We start from the raw sequence: 22,776 nt of genomic DNA on the forward strand, positions 1-22,776 counted from the left end.
ATTCGTAGTATACTGTGTTGTATCGTAGAAAATACATGTTTTTTGAAACAATCAAATGGATTTATAAAATGTGCTATGTGATTGTATGCAATGCAATATGAGTGTAGCACTATGCATATTGAGTGTAAAAAGAATGCAAATAGATTGTTAGTTAAATCAATATGCATTAGAACCACTCTATTTGCTTGAATTCCTTGCAAGGTTGAAATCAAATAGATTGTTTTTTAACAATCAGTTTGATTGTATGGCACACTCAAATTGATTGTATATCTATACTGCACATTGATTGTAACTACTGCCCACAGTGGATGGAAACCGTAACGGTTTTTGGCACCCATATAATGGTTTTCCCCTGTTTTTCTCCCTTATTTCCCCACCGATTTGCCTCGGAGATGGTGCATTACAATCTACTACCTATTATGCATTGAATAGTACATTTATCATAGTGGTACAACAGGGCTAAAGCCTTCACTCCAAGGAATTGGAACAAAAGTGGAGGATTTTTTAAAATTTTAATTAAGGTAATAATGACCCCAAAAAGGGACACCTATATTCATTGGGAAAAATGAATTTAAAAAGACACACTAAGTAGAACAGCAATCTTATCAGAAAAAAGGAATCAACATTGTCATACAAAAAAGCCTCTTATGCCCAGATATCTTCCATTTTTCCCACATATGCACCCTTTTTCTGCTACAATCCGAGAAGCATTTTTCTGGTTAGATTTCCTTCCTATCTAGTTGACATTCTTTAAACCTTTTTTCCTAATCAATAAAGGTCACCAGTTTTTCAACCATTATTAACCTCATTAAAATTTGAAAAAATCCTCCGGTTTTCTTCTGAGTTGTCGTGGTGCTTGGATACAAGGGTTAATTTTCTGAGGGATCTGCCAAAACTCAGCAACAGGTGTGAACAAGGCCTTAGGTTCTGTCTAACTAATTGTCACTCCTTAGTCCACTATTGCCATTATTATTGTACCAGCAGAAAGCCATTCATCTCCTCTTCACAATGCACCTCCTCTGAGGCAAATTGGCTAGAAAATGACGGAGGAGAATGGGAAAAACCATTACGGGTGCAAAAAACTGTTACAGTTTCCATCATAGTAATTAGATTTTGAAGCTCATCTTCAAGAGTCACAAGTTGACCAACCTTTATTGTGATTGTGTTCATTATTTAATGGTTGTAGGGATTGTGTCTTAACCTCCTTGGTTTCCCAGTGTCACAGTTTGGATTGGGCCATTGTGCTGCCCACCCATGGGACTGGTTGGGCTCAACTACCTGTCCATCCTTCATGGTTTACCATTCCATGCCTCCTTGCACAGAGAGCAGCAGTACAATAGATAATCTAAGCAATAGAGTATATGGTCACTATTGTGCCTTATATACATGGCCAATAATATCACAATGGCATTATTCACCATCCCTACCTGCACACTGGACCTCCTGTGTGACTTTTGTCTGTAGCCAACCACAGTGCTTCAGGCATTGCACATATCTCTAGGGCCCCCCACACTATGTCTGCTCTCCAACTTTACAAGACAATGTTCCCCACATGCAGTGGCAGGTCTGCCAGGTTGCCAGTTTTTGTCAGATGTTAATCGAATGCAGATCTTTGATTCAGGTTTATTTTTCAATAGCTGCCTAGAAAACAGTTGATATGTTGAATTCACTGGGCTCTGGGCAGCGGGTTTCCATGGCAAGCAGCAGCTCCTAGTGGGGTGGGTCCCAAAGCCTCAGTCAGGGTCTGCAGTGGTAAAAAAACACCGGTGGTTGTCACAAAGATCACTATGGCATGGTAAAACCTCTCAAGCAAATCAGTTGAATTACTAAGCAACCTGATGAAACCAAGACAGTATGCATGACACCTGATTAAGATGCCTATCAACCTGCCCAACATCAGTTAGTGATGGCCAAGTCCGGTTCGGTTCAAAAGCAGATTTAGCTGAACGTGAATGCCAAACGGCGGTTTGAACTGGCCCCAAACCAGTGTTTTTGGCCCAAAATGGCTGAACCAAACCAAGGGCCAGGTTCGCACCTCAGTTCAGAAATAGCCTTTGCTGAACCTGAACACTGAATGCGCGTTCAGTCTGGTTCAAACCGAAATCCTGACCCGGACCTGGCCATCGCTAACATCAGCAATCTGACGACCTGACAAATATTGCTATGACCCATCTGCCACATACAGACATTATACATCCTTCAAGTTGGTAGCAGGGCCAGAGATGGCAACAACAATGGCAAGGACATCTTATAGTATGTAATATATGGAAATAGTAAAATTTATTTGTTTTTAAGCATCATTCAAAGTAAAAATTAGTGAGCATGATTGGAGTACTAGAACAATCCTGTTAAGATTCTGGAGAAATTCTGTGTCAGGGGAACCCCCGCTTCGGCCTCCTTTGGACCCTCCGAACGCATCCGAGGCGCATCCAACCGGCGCCCCCTCGGACGCTCCGACCCACCCCGACCATCGTCCACGGCCTCCTTCACCCGCACAATCACCGATCCGTCAAGACCCTCCCAACGATCACCTTGGGACAGAGCCTGCGACGCCGCTCAGGCCTTCTGCGCTCTACGTCGGCAGTTACGGACGACCAGTATATAGTTGGCGCCCTAGCAGGCGGACCCTTAGAGTTTCTTCTCTTTGGATCCTCCCCTGCTAGGTCGGTCCCTCCGTGTGTTTCCCGTAGCTTTTATTCACGCTTTGGATCCTCCCCTGCTAGGCTTTCGTCGGAGTCTCCAGGGTTGCCCTTACAGCTCCAGGGTTGCCCTTACATTCTGGGCCAAAATGGAATCTGGCACTTGCTATGTCAAGAATGGGGCTAGATTGATTCTGGCAGCCTGTTGTTATTGGAACTTGCCTGGATGCCTTGGCACCAGAAATTAGGATATGGCAATGCCCAGGGCAATAAAGTTTTCTTGATGCATTCAATGCAATCTATATAACAAGGTCTATACATGCCCTTTAGTTTCAACTAATGGTCATGGCTGGCATGGCAGCTTTAGAGCATTTAGATTGGCTTAGAAGCACCAACATAAAAAAGCTGCTGAAGTTTGAACTCTTATGGAAAGACAGTACTTTAGAACAAACTGTTCAATTTTATCTGAGGTGAAAAAGTATTTATAAATAATTTAAAACATTTATTACTATTTCTGTTTATGTTTCTATTTTATTTGAAATATTAACAAACAGAAATAAAATAGTTAGAGCCCCCAACCACCAGATGACGTGTGACAAGGTCACCCCCTTTTTGTTCTTGACCACCATTCATGGCCCCGTTTGACGAGTTCCCGCCAGAGATACTGGCAGCTGTGCTCGGGCACGTGCACCCGCGCCAACTCGTGGGGTGTCGGTGCGTACGTAGCCATTTTGGTCACCGCTTTCGCTGATCGATGGTACATATTTAGGTCTCCCGCCTGTGGCGCGGTGTGGTAGACGGGGCGCCGTCACTGCAGTATACGCTTGAGCTGTGGCGTTCTGGGCTACTGGCTAACACCTCCCGCACCCCAGCCGGCACGCCGAGCATGGCTCTGGCCCGTCTGACAGCGCAGCGTGCGGCTTGGCGGGAAATGCAATGGGCGGCAAGGCACGTCGTGAAAATGCAAAGCCCGGCAGTTTGTCGCGCGTACGAGCTCGCGGGCGGTGTGTTTGCACTGCAAGAGTCGGTGGAGTATGGCGGAAAGCTGCACGTGGTGCGCCTGGCTCAACTCGGAGGGAACGAAGCAGTATGGACGGGGACGATTCATGAGGAGGGGCTCACGGTGGAGGATTTCGCAATGGACGCTGCAGAGGACTTGCTCGCTGTGTTCTATAGCGACGGTGGAGAGGAGGGCACACTGGCTTTGCGGAGTTTGTCGCAGCCAACGATCCCACACAGTTTGGCGGCAATCTCGCAAATCGGGCTCATATGCAGGCTCATACCCAACCCTCGTTGCAGAGCAGCCAGATCCGAGAGCGTAATTTTTAGCTAAATATGTAATGATTTTAGAGCGAAATCAGAATGATGTGACAAGCGTTATTATTTTTGGGGTGAGTGCTCTGCAAGAGGGCTGGCGCAATTAGCCCGGCCCGTGTTAGCCCGGCCATCCGAAAAGCGGTGCTTAACAGAAACCGCCATGGCGCTCGATGGTGCTGTCCTCTCCTCCGTCCTCGAGACGCTCCAAAGCGCCCGTACCACCCTCCCCGCCCTCATTGCTTTCGCTCTCGAGCAGGTGGCGTCCGAGGGCACAAACTCCTTCGATGACGCCACTATCGGCACTGCCGAAAGCCTTCTCGACACGCTCTTCACTGCAAAACACACCCGGGCCGCAACGAGAGAGTGGCTCGGTGCCCAGTCCACCGCCCTCTTCACGGAGGAACTCGAGATTCTCACCCACCGGCCTACAGCCAAGTTCAATGCGGCACACGCCACGATCAAGCAACTCGAGGAGGTCGACATCGAGGCACTAGCACAGGGAATGGAGCACCACGCGCCATATCTTTGGGCCACATTCGATGCTCTTTTGAGCCCATCGGAAGAGCTTGTGCACTATCGGGCCCGCAAACGCGCCGAGTACCGCGCGAGACAGGGCAGGAGCACTGTGGAGATGGAGATTGACCAGGAGGGTGTGGTTGAGAGTGAGTGTGCTGGAGGAATAAGTAAGAGTGGTGGGTGGAGGCACAAGCGGAGACGAAAGCTCTCTTTGGAGTTACGCGGCTCGGACCCGGGCCGGGCTAATTGCGCCAGCCCTCTTGTAGAGCGATCCCAAAACTTTCCGTCACATTTGTCACACTTCGGATTTATCGGTTAATCAATTATATCACATTCGGCTTTAAACTACACGACTAGGATTGTGAGCTCTACAACGAGGGCTGGGTATGAGCCTGGCTCATATGCCGGCCCGAGGAAGTCAGCGAAATGACAATGCAGGTCGTCGGGGACATTGTTATTCTTGCGCTGAACTCTGGCGGACGCCTGGTGTTGCTCGATTGGCGTCGCGGCACGTGCGTTCTCGACTGGTCGTTTGCTCACGCGCTGTCCTTGCACTTCCTCACACCTCGTCTTTTCCTGCTCGTTTCTGCGCCAGATCCGCCCGCGCTGGATGATTCGGACTGGGCCGACCACGACGACGGAGCTATCCACGTGTATGTCCTTCCTGACAGCTTGGCGCCCGGGGTTACCCCAGAACTCGTCGCAAAGTTGCACTTCCCGCCAAGATCGACAGCCCAGGTCTGTCTCGGCGGTGCCTCGCTCTTTTCCGGGCCGTATATGGCCCGTATTCCGTCGGACAAGCCGCTTTATCAGGACAATGACCGTCGTATCGTCTCGCTTGTCGCGCAATATGAACCCGGCGGATGGATGCGCATAACGTTCCATATCCGCACGGTTTTGCAGTTGGTAGCGCAGTGGCGTATAGACGGGAAGGAAAAGACAGTGAAATGGAATGAGTGGGGCCCCCGGGAGGCGAGGATGTTTACCGGGAACGCGGTGGGATTGTTCTGGCCGAGGTACTCGTGTTTCTGATCATACTCAATTCCTCATTAACGCTGGCAGACATGTACACGGAGAGCGCATCATCCTGCCGAGCGACTCCACCCACGCGCTCCGCATTCTCGACTTCAACATGCCGCGGGCCCTACCGGTGGACGAGAACAACGAAGACGTTCTGCTTGCGCAGAGCAAGCATCCGTACCCGGGCCGGCTCCGGGGCGTACTGTCCGTCACGGACGTCGAAGATGAGGGGCAAGAGGATAACGATGAAGACGAGGAAGTACTGCATGACGAGATGGGGTGGTGTCAGCCCCGCGTCAGCGCGCTGGTTCAACCTGGGTTGGACGCGGCTGAGAAACCGCAGACGATTAACGCGGGGGTTTTCATGTCAGCGATGCACACGCGGATGCCGTATCGGGAGACCCGGCGGGCTCTGAGGCCTGCAAAAGGCAGAAAAAAAGTGGAGACACATGGCATGCTCGTAATGGACGAGCAGTGGGTGGTTGCAGCGGACACGACGGTGAGTGCTACCACCGATGATATCAATGCTGACAAGTGAACAGAAGAATACTACGGATGTTGTCTTTTTCAAGATCTCGCTAGATGACAACAGTGAATAAATTACCCTTGGTCAATCAGAGGTTCACGTGGTATAAACTCCACCAGCAACTCCTACAGTTGTTACACATTTTTTTCCGTGGTTCAGCTCCACTGTTACCACAAGGTGCTCGACTGGCAATAACTTGGCAACAAGCGGAGTCGACTCGGATCCTTGTTGATCACCTCCTTTAATACTTAGTTTCTTCGCTCCTCCACCACTTCAGCTTCTACTCTACAAACCACCATGCGTGTCGTTCTCGTCCTTTCCCTCCTGTCCACTGGCAGCGTCCTTGCCATCAGTCCAGGCTTTCCGTACGGAAGCTCTAAAGTTCGTGGGGTCAGTTTAGGTGGTTGGCTGGTTCTTGAGGTGCGTATCGTGACTCTCCGTGTCGTTCTCCCATTTTGACTCGCCCCAGCCGTGGATTACGCCGTCCATTTTCGACAGCACAGGTTTGTCGGGACTGTTTACGACGTGCCGCATGGGCTTACGTCGGGTAGGTAACCCTGCCATCGTTGACGAATGGACTTTCGGCCAGCTGCAGAGCAGACCAGTCGCTACTGCCGCGTTGACGAAACACTGGGATACTTTCATCACGGAGTCCGATTTTGCGGCCATCAAGGCTGCTGGGTTGAACCATGTCCGTGTTCCGATCGGGTGCGTTCTCTTCATAGTTGGTTCAAGTTTGCCGACTGTCTTGATTAGGTATTGGGCATTTGAACTTGAAGTTGGCCCTGGAGAGCCCTACATCTCTGGCCAGCTTCCCTACCTCAACAAAGCGATTACCTGGGCTACGAACAATGGACTGAAGCTCATTATCGACCTTCACGGAGCGCCGGGCAGCCAGAACGGATATGACAAGTCGGTCGATGCTTTCCGTAGGTCGATTGCCAAGACTGACATCTTTCCAGCTCTGGTCATCGCATGCCATACCCGTACGTGTATGCTCTGTATCTCACCCTCATTTAACGCATGAGAACTCGAAGGACCTGGCATACCAATGTCACCAACGTGCAGCGTACCAGCACTGTCCTCAAAAAGATTGTCGCCATGGTTAAAGACAACGCTGCCAATGTGCCCGCTATACAAGCCCTCAACGAGCCGGCTGGATACTTCGGGCCAGACGTCCTTGCGGTCACAAAAAAGGTACGTTGACGCGTTAAATCCGCTCGGCCGCTGACCGTTGCCCTTGCCGCAGTATTGGGAGGATAGCTTTTCCAATGTTCGCTACCCGTATGGGTCAGCGAGAAAAAGTATAACCCGGTCGCCGTCTTTCTCATGTCTGACGTTCCGTTTAGGTGACACCGTCCTTGTGATCGGCGACGCATTCCAGGTAGCAGTGGTCTTTAACACCACGGCTTCCCGCGCTAACCCATCTGCTCATAGCCTCTAAGCTATTGGAACGGTGTGCTGACGAATCCCAGCTACGAAGGTGTTGCAATTGTAAGGGTCACTCACTGGCTTTGACAGTCTGACTTGGTCTTTCTGACGTTGTTGTTTCACAGGAGACCCACATCTACACGCTTTTCAGCGTGCCTGAGGTGCGGATGAGTGAACAAGAACACATCAACACCGTCTGCGGCAAGGGCAGTTCACTCGCTTCGGTCGACAGGTGGACGATAGTTGGAGAATGGAGCCCTGGTGCGTGTTCCGTTCTCTGTGGTTCTCGGTGTAGTTTTTTTTACACATTGTAGCCATGACCGACTGCGCCAAGTATCTCAATGGCCGCGGTATCGGCTCCCGATATGACGGCTCATATGAGGGCACCAGCGCGACGCGTGTTGGAAGCTGCGCTGGCTGGAGCGGATCTGCATCGACGTTCAGCGCGAGCTACAAGACCTCCTTGAGGAAGTTCTGGGAGGCGCAAGTTAGCAGCTATGAAAAAGCAGAAGGCTGGATCCAGTGGTGCGTTCAAACTCCGACGTTATCATTTTTGTCGTCGTGGAACTAAATGACAGTCTGTTTTAGGACATGGAAGACCGAAGCTGGGGTCGCTGAGGAGTGGTCGTACAAATCGGGACTCGCTAACGGTTGGATTCCATCCGACCCAACTAATCTCATTTATCCTAACATCTGCCGCTGATAACAACATCGCAGTGCGGCCACGCGATTAGCCTGTGCCAGATTTGCACTCTTATATACTTATTTCCGAAACAAAACACCACATTCGTTCCATCAGTACTTGCTAGTAATGTCCTTACTCATGGGTCATTGAATAACTCACTACTACTTAGTATGGGCGGGAAATATTATTCATTGCACTCCTAGTAGTGCAAGTAAGTAGTGCTTGCTTACATTCAGTTGGTTAGAATGGTGGGACTATCGTATCTGCGTGGATTGACAGATACTTACTAGTATAAGTTATGACTACCCATTCAAACGGATCTCTACACGCGGATGCGCACCCTGGAATTTCCGTAGCGCGGCGTGGACAAAGTCGGCTTGGGGCCCGTCCTTACCTTTGTCCTTGCCGACATCGAGAGTGAGTTCCTTCAAGATCGGTAGGTTCACCGCTCTGATGACCGAACTGGCAATGCGCGCCGCAGAAACCTTCCCACTTCCATTTCTATCGCGGATGCGTGTTACGGCGGGCGGCGCGATGTGCAGACGTACGATCTTGTCTGGGTCGAGGACTATGAGCGCCATGTACCGGCCGTAGTCAGCGTTCGCACCCGAATCAACAGCCTGTAGTGACACGGCGAGGGAGCGGAGGGCAATCAGCCGCGGAACTACGGTCAAACCGCCAGTGTAAGTTCGCGCGAGCGTCATAATTGTACCAGTGGCCGGCCGGCCCGAATTTTGATCGGCTCCGATCTGCGTCCCGGGGGAGCGCCGGCGCTCCATCCAGCTCGCCGGCCGACCAAACTGCTCCGCTGGCCTATGCAGTGTCCAGCTTTGCAGCTCTGCGAGTGAGGCCATGAAGCCCGATGCATCTCCGTTGCTATCGGCGTGGATGACGAAAACCGGCCCGACATCGACGGAGATGCGCAGTATCTTCGCTGGGAGTGTACCCAACAGTCTCGTTAGGCTGTCGAAGATGCTTGTTCGCTCCTGTGCTACCTTGAAGACGTCGCACCCTAGATCAACGCGCAATTCGCGCGCGAATATCGCCCTCCCAAGCACCGCCTGACAGGCGTCAAGTCGCCATTCCAGCGTCGCAGGACTGGCCTCACCCCGCTCAAAAAAGTACACCAGTCGTTCGGTGGCGAGCTCACGGGGGTCACCTGCCACCATTCGCAGCGATTCGCGGGTGATATAAATGTCGTGGCCCGCAGCGAACAGCGAATCGGGCAGCCGCGGAGTCCCATCGAGCAGAACAGTGTAGACGATGGCGTTGAGCTCGGATGAGACACCGGAGACCGCGAGAAGGGAGGGCAGAGCGAGGAATGCGGGGGAAAGAATGTGTGCCCAAAGCTCGAGTGGGAGGATATCCAGTGCGGAGCGGCCCATTTCGAATTCGGGGGAGCAAGCCAAGAGTTGATGCTGCCAGTGGTGAATGCTCCAGTCCTAAATGCACGGTCAGACAGGCTAGCCTGGCAAGGCAGCCCGGTGACTCGGAAAGTCCGCTATGCTGTCTGCCAGGAGGTATGGCGCCATCTTCTCAGCATCACAGTACATCAAGTTGTTCCTCGGGGTAGAGAATATGCAGCAGAACGCGAGCGCTGAAGATAAGTGGCACTGTGTTCGTCAAGTGTAGCCAGAGATTGTAGTTCAATCGCGCAGAATCATCATTAGGGGCCACCATGACGCGTAAGCGTTTGTCGATGTAAGAAGCAAAAGCAATTGGGCCCGTGTCACTGATTGATGATCCGAGTCGGAAGCCAATCGGAGCAAAAGTGCCAAACAGTTGATCGCTTGACAAGTCGCTTGACGCCTGGCGGAAAACACGCGAAAGCCACATGTTGCTCGTCTCGTCGTAGCTTCCCTCTTACCCTCATCTTCACTGCAGAGAAGCGGCATCCATGTCAGAACTGGTAGGAAACATAAGCAATTTGACCATTAGTGGTCGGTGGAGCCTCAAGTTATCCATCCCAGTCATCCCAACTGAAATTTACAGGTGGCACGGGGGGGAATGGTGGCACTGCCCAAGGTACAGGGGGGGCGTGGCGGCATGGGACAAGGCCCCAGAGTTTCGATAAAAGCATATTCAGTCAATCTTCAAGGGTATGTTTCTTTCCAGTGTAATGCCATCAGAATATTGACCTTTCTTAAGTAGTGGTGCCAGTTAGTGATGAAATTGGCTGGAATAATGCTGAGGACTGACTCTCTCCACAGATGTAGAACCCTTACCATACAAGGGATGCCCACCACCCTGTGAATTTTTCACTGGTCGCCAAGAAATTCTAGATAGCCTCACAGATTTCTTTGGTGACAGCAGTGAAGAAGGCTGCAAGGTCTTGTTGCTGCATGGCCTAGGTGGGTCAGGAAAGACAGAGACAGCCCTCAAGTTTCTTGGTACTTCTGGAGACAGGTATATTTTCTTATGGGGAGTTTTTCTATATATACCTAAGTGTAAACACAGATTTCCAGACCAGTTCAAACTTGATGCAAGTGATGAGAATGCTATCAAAGCAGGCTACCTGGAGATTTCTAGGGTCAAAAATCTTGAGAATTCAGTGATTGCAGCACATGATTGGCTTATCCAACATACAGATGAATGGGTTCTTCTCTTTGACAATGCTGATGATCCAGAGATCAACCTCAGAGATCATTTTCCAAAATGCAATCATGGGAATATCATAATCACATCCCGCAATCCTGAGCTAGGCATTCATGCACAAAGCTCAATCCAAGTATCAGATCTCACTGCAGCTGAAGCTATCACCCTATTTTCAAATATTACTGAGATTAGCAATACTAGTGTCACTAGTCAAATTGTGAAGGTAACTTGGTCTGTTTTAATGTCTATATGATTAATAGGTGACAGGAGCTCTACTATTTTCCCCTTGCTATTGTCCATGCAGCAGCATTTATTCGCCAGTCTCATGTCCTGAAGCAGAAACCCTTGAACTATCTAAAGCTCTATAGGAAGAACAAAGCACAACAATGGAAAATAAAACCACAGCAAGCTCCTTGGGACTACAAGAATACTGTTTATACTACCTGGAAACTTAGTTTTGAAAATCTCTCCAAGAATGCACAGGAAGTAATGCAGGTGTTCTGTATGATGCATAATAACAAGATCAGCTCAAGTATCTTTGAAATGGCTTTAAAATCTTTGGATTCAGATCTAGTCTTGCCAGAGGGGAATGTATATGGTGCTGGTAGGATTGACAAGGAGGAGCTAGCACCTGCACACCTTTTCCTTTCTCAATTCAGAGATTTAGATGGAATTTGGGATGAATATTGCTTTGAAGAGACTCTGAAGACAATAGAAAAATTCTCTTTGATCACAGCTTATGAAAGCACATACTCAATGCATCCTTTGGTACAGGAATGGACCAGGGAAACTGTCACTGATGTCTATCAGCAACAACACCTGGTATTAAGTATTCTAGTCATGGCTGCTATAGAGTGTGAGGACTTAGAAAGCCAGTTGTTACTAGCACTCCACTCTAGAGATTTGAGTAAAGCAGTCATGAAAATGCCAGTTATCTTCAAGATCAAACTTGGAGATTTATATATGACTGCTGGACTTCTGAATCATGCACAAAGCATGAGAGAAGAAGTATTGAGCATATACAAGAGATCTCAGGGAACAAACAGTTTAGCTACAATTACTGCCCAAGTGGAGCTAGCAAGTACCTATGGAAAGCTAGGGAAATATACAGAAGCTTTATCCCTAGGGGAAGAGGCAGTGCAGCAGCGTATTCTTCTTCTAGGAGCTCAGGATTTGGGTACTATTATTGCCCAAGCCAACCTAGCAGCTACTTATAGTGTCCTTGGCAGACATCGGGAGGCTTTAGCTCTTATGGAGCAGATATTGAAGCAACAAACTCATCTGCTTGGCCCTGAGCATCCAGATACGATCAATACACAGGTTAACTTGGCTAGGGTATATTCTAATGTAGGGAGATATAAAGAAGCTTTGGAACTGGAGGAGAAAACAGTAAGACAGTACTGTCATCTATGTGGACCTGATCACCCAGCCACAATCCTTGCTCAAGCCAACTTGGCAACTACATACAGTGATCTAGGAAGGCACACGGAAGCTCTCTATCTTGGAAGAAAAATATTAGAACAACGCACTCACCTGTTTGGACCTGAGCATCCACACACCCTAGTTAGTCAGGCAAATCTGGCCAATACTTATAATTGTTTGGGAAGGCACACAGAAGCTTTAGAGCTAGAAAAGAAAACACTGGAGCAACGAACACATTTGTTTGCACCTGGGCATCCAGCCATAATACTTGCTCAGAATAACCTGGGCAGGACCTATTATCATCTAGGGATGTATAATCAGGCCCTTGAATTTCAGGAAAAGGCATTGGAACAGTGGAGTCATTTGCTTGGATCTGATCATCCACATACCATCCAAGCTCAAGCTAATTTAGCTAGCACATATGCTGCATTAGGCAGGTATGAAGATGCTCAGGTACTAGAAGAAAGAACCTTTGAACAGCGTACACGTTTGCTTGGACCTGAAAATATACACACTCTTGTTGCACAGGCCAGCTTATCTATAACTTATGTCCGTTTGGGAAGATACTCAGAGGGTCGCAAGCTAAGGGAACAGGTATTGGAAATAAAAGCCAAGCTAGCAGCATCTGATACTTAGTACTTGTATCTGTAAAGATCATGTAAATAATAGCACTAAACTTAAAATATATGCACAAGGTAGCATTGTCAATAGAAATATAAGCTATGGTATAGTATGACATTCAAATAAGTATGAGATGTCATGTTCCTAAAGTTAGATGAATAAAAATTAACATTTGATACATCTTGTAGGCCTCTATTAGAGGCTAGCCAACCTCAGAAAATAAAATGAGTGGAACCACTATATCTTGCTAGATGCATAATGTAGCTCCTGTAGCCCACATACCACATAGTCAACTTTTGTTGCATGTAACTAAGTGACTAGTAATAGTTACAGAAGAAAGTACACAATTGGGATTCTGTAAGTTTAGAAGTTCAAACTTATATGTGTAAGTTAGCTTGGTAGGTTGCATGTCAGTAATGCATCTCAGGAGAACCTCCCTTCAAGACCCTCTAGACTGCCTTGCCATATTGAAGTTTAATATGTGACTTGCCCAGAACCTTCTAGGGTTTTCCTCTGATAGATTATGAGAATATACTAGACAATATAGAAAAAATAGTATATATATAGAATAGATAGTTGATGTAGGGCATTGTTTACTTAACATATCAATTTCTTGCCAGATTGTCCTTTCCCCTTTTCTCAGAAAGACTTGACCTCTCTATTCCCTTGAACAACCATCCAGCTTTACACCTAAGTTAAATTTGACTTATACATGAGATAAGTAGAAAGTTATTTGAATGTACTGTGAAAATTAATAGAGGTAGAGATCTAATCAGCAACTTATCAGATAGAACCACAGAGCATATTCCAAGCCATACATAAGAAATCAGTCAGCTCATATATATGTAACTAGCTGTCATAGCTCTTTGGTATATGATCAGATCAGCAGAGGGGAAACTCTAAGAGGTCTGTCTGCCGGGAAGCCAATTATATACTATAGTTGAAATATCATGAGTGGTTGTTGATCTGAGCTGCATGCCTGTGCCGGTGCCATGTTGCATATCAGTATCACTCCCCCTGTTTAACACCAGAAAGCATCCCCCCTGAAGCTTGTTGTTATAAGTTTAGAAGCTTTTTATTCTGAATTTAGCCGACAACTTTCCTACTTGAGAGACTATAATATAGCATAAAACTAATCTATACTGCACTAGATATGGTATATAGTCCTTAGTTTTTTTTTATTAGTGTGTATGTTCCTTGATTAGCATGCCTAATTAGGCATCTCCTAAAAGGGATAGGCTGGATTACTAGGATTAGGCATGTCCTAAAAGAGACAGGCCTAATTTGGAAATGATCCCAGTAGCCGGTCCCAATCAAGAAGTGATAGGCTAATAAATCAAGTGATGCTTGGGTGATCTATGTGATATCAGTGCGATCCCTTGTGCAAATGCCTGATCTGACTTGTCTTATATATGATGGATGTAAATATGTACTGGTATACCATACAGAGAGCAGTTTCTCAGTGATATAAGTGCAGATACTTGTAATGGCACTAAGATATATTATATAAATGTCTGATTTGATGTCTAGTAAAAAGAAACTGTAGTTTCTCACTATGATTCAGGTAATATATTGTATGAAATTTACTTAGCTGAGCTGAGACAGTCTGTAAGACTGTACTACTGTTAACAAACTGGAAGTTTTGTCAGTTGCAAACCAGCTGTATGACTGACATAAAGTTTTGGCGTACAGAGACTGCAGCCCTGCAGTCCGGCATGTTGAGAAGATTGGTTGAGCTGATTTGTTGTTCGTGTTGACACCCTATGACCAACAATTTTTTCTTGTCAGATCAGCATGGGTGTGACAACTCAGTCATTCACTCTACGTGGTCAGCGCTGGGCATGGGTCATATTGGGTTATTGGCTGTCTGACTTTGAATAGGTCTGAGGAGCACGAGAGGATGGGTTTTAGCCTGGAGAGTAGACGATATTAGCCTAGCGACTACATCCTGTAAGTACGGTTTTTATATGCTAGAGTATTAGGGATGGATTGGATGGGCGCTAGGTCCCAGGGCGGTCGGATGGGTGAGGGGTGAAGGAAAAGGGTTGGAGGAATGGGGAACTTGAGGAGTGCGGCGGGATGACGGCCCGACCCGAACTGTGACACCGACTGAGGTGTGTATCTTTACTTCTTGTTTCCTTTATATCTTACTTACTGGATGTAAAGTTCTACTTCTACAGGTACTTTAATATATAGTTGTTCACTCTACATTGTAAGGGCAACCCTGGAGACTCCGACAAAAGCCTAACAGGGGAGGATCCAAAGCGTGAATAAAAGCTATGGAAGTACACGGAGGGACTGACCTAGCAGGGGAGGATCCAAAGAGAAGAAACTCTAAGGGTCCGCCTGCTAGGGTGCCAACTATATACTGGTCGTCCGTAACTGCCGACGTAGAGCGCAGAAAACCTGAGCGGCGTCGCAGGCTCTGTCCCAAGGTGATCGTTGGGAGGGTCTTGACGGATCGGTGATTGTGCGGGCGAAGGAGGCCGTGGACGATGGTCGGGGTGGGTTGGAGCGTCCGAGGGGGCGCCGGTCGGATGTGCCTCGGATGCGCTGGGACGGTCTGAAGGAGGCCGAAGTGGAGGTTCCCCTGACATACATGCCCAACTGACTTCGACTTCTACAAGTAGTACAGTACTCAGTCCCCCTTCTATACTATTCCCCAAACCTCTACTAAGTCCTACTGTCCCATTTCGATCAAGTGTCTGGCACTTTTTTTTCGAAATTTGGGACCAAATATTTTTCTTTTGATTTATTGCGATTTTTTGACAAGAACTTTTTTAGTCAATGTAACGCGTAACGCGGACACTTGACCTAAATAGGACGGTATTCACACTTATATAATACTGTACTATATATTTTATTCAATTTGTCAGTCATGTGTCACCATGCTGATCTGACAACTAGATTTTGTTAGTCACAGGGTGCTGATGCGGACAACAAATCAGTTCAGCCTAGGGCTGTAGAGCATACCGTATATGGCTACAGCCATGTACGGTACGGGCGCTTACGGTACGGGACAGCGCTGTCACGCCGTATTATGGTGACGGTACGACCGGCCAGGTCACACGGTGACCTGGGCCAAAGTCAGGCTCCCAGCGACCGGGCCGGGGCCGGCTGACCACCAACAGCCGCTGGGCCCTAGCAACCGGCGCCCAGGGTCCGATACCGGACTACCGTCTCGTATACGGGACGGCCCTTATGGCGTCACTGACGTCCCATCGCCATACCGTCAACTCGGTCCCCAAGGGGCCTTATGGTATGATTATGGCGCCGTATTACGGCCGGCCGTACGCTGTATATTACGGCGACAGCCTACAGCCCTAGTTCAGCCCATCTCCTCAGTCTTCAAAGGTTTAGTGCATGTGACTGCAATTTCATATATGGTCTGAGTCTTTTTCATGATGTTGGTCCACATTGCAAAGGTGGTGACACTGTTCCCTATGTTGCCACCCAAGCTTGGGGCACCAAATTGATTAAATTGCTACAGTAGTGCATGTGGTGTACAAGGTGTGTTATAGTATTCCTAGGTTTTCTCCCTTTTTCCCTCTTGATAAACTTAGACATAAAGCCTGGACCCAATTTCAGTAGGAATTAGTGTGATTTTATACCTAGATACACTATAAACATTGAATTCCCTTTTCCTTTTCCCCCCTCTTTGGCCGATTTTTTCTATCACTCCTTTGGGACTACAAACACCATTACCGTGCCAATTTTTTGTCTCCCTTCCCCCTTGATATATACATATATATATATATATTGTCCACAAACTTGCGCTCTTGTGGTTACATACATACAACATAGGCCCAGCTTTTATTACTAAGCAGAATGCATCTCAACTTGATTTCTGTACAGTACTCGCTAGAAGTTTACATTTTTTCTCTGAATTTGATTGTGTCTTTTTCTGATTGCAGATCATCAGATCAAAAGTGTTATACTTATATCTTGCAGATATTCAATGATCTATCTAGGATTATAGCGGCGCGTGCTGGGTGCCGCGGCTATGATAAATGTACAGTTTACTAGGGGTTGCCCGTGCCACGCAACGGAAAGTTAAATAAATTGAGCATACTCTATATTCAAATTTTGTTTGTACAAACAGATTGTAACGGGCCGCACCGCCGCCTCGCGGGCTCGGCAGCGCGCGGCCCAGACTCTCAGTTTTCTACTTTTTTTTTGTCCTGTTTGTAAGCCTTATTGAGATATTCTTGTACATATTTAGTTTGAGCCAACAATGTATGTGGAGTTCTGCCCATGAGACTTGAAGACATGTTAGATACTGTATAGTAGAGAAGAGGTGCTTACATTGAGAGGCTCGTGCTGCCTGTCAACGTCCCTGTTGGCACCCCTTGAGAGTTTGATCCATTTAGGGGGTTGGTGCTGGTGAGTGGATAGCCTGGGCCCCATGATACTCGTTGAGCTTGTGTCCTAACCAACAGCCAGCAATAAGTTTTTCATTCTACACACATTTTAAGATGGTAGCGCGAAAAGTGGTTGTCTGAGTCACATGACCTCGGGTATGACCGGGCTGAGTTAAGCGGCTCAAGCTAAGTGCTCGCAAGTGGAGGTAGATGGCGGGGGCCAGCGAGAAGGGAAGCTACTGGTGCTATGAGGCCACTGTATAGGCCACCCAATGGCACTGTAAAGGATCCCCCCAGCTTCCAGTGGTGGTCTGTGGTTTCAGCAGAGAACATGGCGGATATGGTTGATCATACTCCCTGCCTCAAAAGCTCAAAACCGGGTCCTTTTTCGTGCTAAAAATAGTACATACAGGGTATTTGAAGTGTATTCAATGTCTACATACACTTTCCTGTGGCTACAACCACTGTTTACATTGGTTTTGAGGGTGCTTGAGTTGTCTATCCAAATCGGGATAGACAACTGATTGGCTCTTCCTTTTTTGGTAAGCACAGCCACCCTTCCTCTCTTTGTATAATAGATTTTGCGCTCTTCTCGCGGCTATCGGTGCAAGTGTCTACTTGTGCCAGTCAGCAGAGTTGGCGATCAGGAGGGGACTCCAGTGCCGCGTGTACATGGGCGGGACATCCGAGTCCCGTGGCCCGACCGGCCGCGGTCCGCCATATCCGAGTCGCCCGCCGCTGTCCTGATGAAGCCGCCCCCAGGCCCTCGGCGGTGCCTTCGGCCCGGGCCGTGGCGCGTGGCGCCGGCCGCGTGATGCGGGCTCTATCGGAGGGCCCAGAGGAAGCGCAGCCTGGGGCTTCGTGTGCTGCTTTTCCACGGGCCACCGCTCGCGGTCCGAGTCGCTGGCGAACGGATCAGGATCCAGCGCGCGGAGTTCGGCGCGGCGGCGGCGCAGGCAGAGAGCGGTTCCGGTGATGATCATGATGGCGAGGATGGCGAGGCCGCCGAGGACGAGCCCGACGATAAGCGCAGTGTGGTTCGGCGCGTGGCGGCCCGGGGAGGCGGAGGTGGATGTTGCCAGTGGGCTGGGAGTGCTGCCGGTGGCAGTGTTAGTGAAACTGGGAGCGGGCCCGCCGGCGGGGGATCCGGCGTTGACGTGGAACACGCCGACGGGGAGCGGGGTGTGCTGCGCGTCGCCGTGGTAGGTGAGGACGAGACGGTGCGGCGCGGGGGCGAGGCCGGCGGCGGAGAAGATGACGGCGTTGCATTGCGAGACGGTGATGCCCGGCGCGATGCCCGCGAGCGTGATGGGGCGCGGGTCGGCGCCGTCGATGACGTAGGACGCTGATGTGGCGCTGTGTGCGAGCTCGATGGGGATGAAGCCCATCATCGTGACCTCCGTGCCTGTCGGCCCGGTGTAAGGCGTGCAAAAGGGGGAACAACTCGGAGCCTTGGACGTACCGTAGAAATCCAGCGCGACCTGGGCCCTGCTGGCATTTGTGACGTTCTGCGCGCCCCAGCGGCGCCATCCCGCCCCCGAAAACGTGACATTCGCGTCTGTATTCGTATACTCCACAATCGCGCCGGGCCCGTCCGCGTCCTCTTCCGGGCGGTACGTGATGCCATCCAGATAGAACGGCCGGCCGGCAGTGTGCACCGTGACCTCGAGCGTATGCTCCCCAGGCGGCAGGTCCCCCTGCGCACTGGCACACAGCTCCCAGTTGTTCTCCGGGAACCCAAACGTCGGGTTCTGCTGCCCGATTGCCTTCCCGTCGACGGTGCACGCCCACGTCGGGTCACGTGTCCCGTTCGCAAGCTTTATCACGTCGATCGACCCGGCGACGCGCACGCCGGTGCCCGCGAACGCGAAGCGCAGCTGCGCGCCGTCGGCGGCGGTGCGGTGCGTCGTGCCGCGGAACACCGGGCCGTAGTTCCCCATTTTGTTGAGCGGAGCGATGTCTGCGGGGGCCCACCCGGGGCCGTACTGGATGCGGGGGGAGGCGTCGTCGACCACGATCCGGCGTGGCATGGCGGTGGGCGCACTGGCGTCGCGGGCGAGGGTGCTCGCTATACATACTCCCGGTATCGGGGCAGTGCTGCAACACAGTGGGTAACCCGTCCGCACAGCCTGAGCGTGGTGTCATCTCCCATGATGATTGTCAATCAGTATCATGCATACCGACTCGGTCGGCCGGTCTCTGTGCAGTCCTCGCACACTGTAAATATGGAAATTTTGGGTTTGCTTAAAATGTTACCTAATTAACTTGTTGAAGTGCTTTTTATAATGTTAGCTTACAAGAGTGTTTTAAGTTTTTTCTAAAGTTATTTCCTAAACCACTAGTTTAAACATCTGTTTAAGCATGAATTCTATTTAGTCTGTTAAGCAACATCCTAAACAAATACCAAAAGGACTCAGTTAAGCATCTTGTTGCAGATCTACCAAAATTTGAAGTTTAAGTCACTTCTTGAATTTTTGGTAGATCTTAAACAAGATGCTTAAATGAGTCCTTTTAGTATTTGTTTAGGATGTTGCTTAAAAGACCCAATAATGCTCATGCTTAAACAGATGTTTAAACCAGTGATTTAGAAAATAACTTTAGGACAAGCTTAAAACACTCTTAGAAGCTGACATTGTAAGAAGCACTTCAACAAGTTCATTAAGGAGCATTTTAAGCAAGCACTAAATTTCTATATTTACAGTGTGTCGGTCGCTGGTGACGCCAGTCACACAATCTGAGTTGCAATTCCCGCTGGCCGTTCGAGCCCGGCCGTGTCGGATTAGTACAGCACTTCTCGAAAGCAGAATTTTGCTTGCACACTCTCCTGATTAGAATCCCAACCAGAATGTGTGCAAGATAGCTTATGTGAGTCTAACCCCCTTATTGCTCTGGTAGGTCTGACCGCCTTAGATGGCTTACTCTGTTAGCGCAGGTCAATCAAACAAATAAATAATTTCCAAGTTACAAAACTATTCATAACTGTCAGCTATATACATAAACACTATTTTAAAAATATACTCCACTAATCCAGTCAAGGTCAAGTAATCCTGTCAATGTGACATTGACAATTTTTCTAAAATCTTCTCTGCCTGTCAAATTTTCTTTGCTCCCAAACTGTCCCAGAATGTCAATTTCTAAAGAAATTTCATGTATATGGTAAGCAGAACTTCCATATACAGGGTCTTGCGTAACAGTCTGATTTGTTATTCTGTGCCATTTTTGATTTTAGGCACCCTCCTGTAGCATTTTATTTAGTTCAGCAGTCACGCATCACACCGGCCCTAAAATGCTGAAATTTTTTTGGCGGTCATGCTCCACAGCCCAGATGCTGAATTCCCTTGGCTGATCTACCATTTTTGGTTGGCGTGGCCAATCTTTCGGCGGTCACACTTGGAGCCTCAGGACGCTGAAAATTTCATTTCGGCGCCAAATTGAATAAAATGCTACAGTATATGCCATGGGCTGGCATTCCCAGGCCTTTCCGAGCATCTGGAAATTACCTTATTTGGTAATTTCCAAGTCACGTGCACCCAAATCAGGGCATGCTACTTTCAGTGATGTTATTCACTTGCTGCCAACTCATAAACTTGTTGAAGATGCTAATCTTCGAAATTTGGCAAAACTCAATAAACCTATAGTTCGGTGTAAAGCTACACACCATCAGATAAACAAGGCTTTGTAAAAGAAAGGATCTCCTGAAAATGCAGAAGGGTTACATCCTATGATTCTCCTCTCAGAGGGTGCAAAGGTTATGATCACTAAAAACATGTGGACTTCTAATGGATTGGTGAATAGTGCACAAGGCACTGTGGGAGTTCAGGAATAAACAGCGCCCGTTTCGATCAATTATACACCTAATATCAATGTATCCAAAAAAAAAAAAATCACCTCTATTTGTGCCAAAAAAAAATGCACTGATATGGTGAATATGCCCTTATATAACATATATCAGGGCCCTGGATCATATAAGTGAACCTTTCCGGAATTGCTGTTATTATTCATCGATATTGAATAACTTTCATCAGGATGTCTCCAGCTGCAGGCGCTGCTGCAACTCTTGCAGCTGGCGTAGGTCCTCAGCAGAAGTACCCTCCGGTCCAAGCTGCACACGGAATTGTTTGAGCTTCAGTTCATCCTGCCCATCCTCCGAGATTGCGGCGGCCATCCGGCGACTGATTCCGGTCAACTTGAAGAAGGGGCGGAGAGCCATAATACTGGAGGACAACGGCATGACGAGGGTCAGCACTTTGAGAGCGGGAAAAAACTCGGCTCGGGTAAAGGCTGAAACGAGCGACTTCTCCACGCGATAGGTGGTCTGTAACGAATCGATGGTGAGCTCCGTGAGAGAGTGGTCGAGGGTAGGACATTGCGAAAGTTGGCTGAGGTAGTCGTAGGATGTGTTGGTGAGCAACAGCGAGGCGACAACTGCCGACGAGCGGAGGATACAGTCTGCCAGCGGGACGAGGCGGTTTCGGTGATAAGTGGTGAGGTCGGCGAGATGGAGCGTTTTGAGGTTTGGGAGATTCAGATAGCGCATGATGATGCAGCTCTCCTCTCCATTGAGCTGTAACATGGTCAAGAGAGGCAGCGCCTGGATTGGTTGCGTGCTGTCTACATCATCCACGAGTGCGTCAAGCGTGAGTCGGTCTAGCGACACGAGGTCAGGGAGGAGGGCGAGGACCTCCCGACACGATGACCGCCGGAGGGTTCTCAGTCGGTGAAGCTGTTGAACCGGAAATCCGAGTTTGCGAACCAAGACCGCGTCGCTGATAGCTAGGTCTCGGAGCTGCGGCGCGTTTGCAAACCTCTGCTGCATGTCCGAAGTAAACCAACTTGAACCCGGGATATCAAGATCAAGCGTCAGCTTGGTCAAATGCGGAAGATCGAGAACGGTTTTGGAGTGCATCCTGAATAGCGTGCGCTCGTCGGTGGAAAAATTCGCAGTGGTCCAGCGGTGGCAAGAGGCAAAGAGCGTTCCGGGGAGCGTGTACAAGCCGCGCGCGTCAATGGACAGCTCAATTGGGAGCCCCTGGGCCCGCTCCAGGAAGTATTCAAACAGTGGGTCTCTGTGTCTGCGGCTCCCCAAGAAATAGCACGGCGTAGTCCAGATCCAGGCGTCCGCGATAGCAGCGTTGCGCCATTGCTGACAAACGGCAGTGATGCTGAGCAGTAGGGAGGTGACTTCCTGGGGCCGCGACGAGAAGACCGCTGCCTCAAAGATGTGGATCAAGATCTCTGGAGGAAGAGTATGGATGGGGTAGCCAAATGTCGAAAGCCTATCGTCCACTGCCTTTCGACGGGCTTCGAGTTGCGCGAGGTGGGACCTCGCCGCGTCAATCGCTCTATCGATGGTTTCAACCTCTTGGCGCAATTGTCGGAGGTCGAAGTCGTCGAAGTCATAGAAGGCCATGAAACAGAACAGGATTGATTCAGTGGATATGGACGCTAGAAATCAGCCTGAGCGTTGTCACAACAAATAACTTCTTCGATGCAGCCACCACCACTATGATCAGTGTCGCTCATTGTTCCTTCTCTTGCTTCGATGTAGTACCATGGAAGAAGGCCGCTAACACTGAAATGGGCTAATGGTGTAAATTTCGTGCGTTGCCAATTGATAGACCGACTTCACTTGGGAAACATTTG

General features: G+C 49.0%; 4 protein-coding genes across 4 annotated transcripts; 3 read left to right on the forward strand and 1 right to left on the reverse strand.

Annotated features, from left to right (window-relative positions):
- Positions 1–3,270: 3,270 nt before the first annotated feature.
- Positions 3,271–3,972, forward strand: MIND_01402900 (uncharacterized protein; the record flags this gene model as incomplete). The annotated part of the gene is made up of 2 exons (XM_037370431.1): positions 3,271–3,357; positions 3,409–3,972. 2 exons carry the CDS (start codon positions 3,271–3,273, stop codon positions 3,970–3,972), a joined length of 651 nt encoding a protein of 216 aa, XP_037213023.1.
- A 144-nt stretch (positions 3,973–4,116) lies between these two features.
- On the forward strand, positions 4,117–6,091 carry MIND_01403000 (uncharacterized protein; the record flags this gene model as incomplete). Its single annotated transcript, XM_037370432.1, has 4 exons — positions 4,117–4,618; positions 4,891–5,488; positions 5,535–5,991; positions 6,035–6,091. 4 exons carry the CDS (start codon positions 4,117–4,119, stop codon positions 6,089–6,091), a joined length of 1,614 nt encoding a protein of 537 aa, XP_037213024.1.
- A 224-nt stretch (positions 6,092–6,315) lies between these two features.
- MIND_01403100 (Glycoside hydrolase family 5 protein) lies at positions 6,316–8,152 on the forward strand (the record flags this gene model as incomplete). The annotated part of the gene is made up of 12 exons (XM_037370433.1): positions 6,316–6,438; positions 6,488–6,521; positions 6,570–6,726; positions 6,775–6,930; positions 6,981–7,004; positions 7,056–7,215; positions 7,268–7,322; positions 7,368–7,402; positions 7,456–7,512; positions 7,575–7,710; positions 7,764–7,974; positions 8,038–8,152. 12 exons carry the CDS (start codon positions 6,316–6,318, stop codon positions 8,150–8,152), a joined length of 1,263 nt encoding a protein of 420 aa, XP_037213025.1.
- A 9,595-nt stretch (positions 8,153–17,747) lies between these two features.
- Positions 17,748–19,163, reverse strand: MIND_01403200 (uncharacterized protein; the record flags this gene model as incomplete). Its single annotated transcript, XM_037370434.1, has 2 exons — positions 17,748–18,538; positions 18,596–19,163. 2 exons carry the CDS (start codon positions 19,161–19,163, stop codon positions 17,748–17,750), a joined length of 1,359 nt encoding a protein of 452 aa, XP_037213026.1.
- Between the last annotated feature and the right edge of the window lie 3,613 nt (positions 19,164–22,776).

The sequence above is a fragment of the Mycena indigotica genome, assembly GCF_014461135.1.
Source record: "Mycena indigotica strain 171206Taipei chromosome Unknown Mind.scaff0018, whole genome shotgun sequence".
NCBI classification, from domain to species: Eukaryota; Fungi; Basidiomycota; class Agaricomycetes; order Agaricales; family Mycenaceae; genus Mycena; species Mycena indigotica.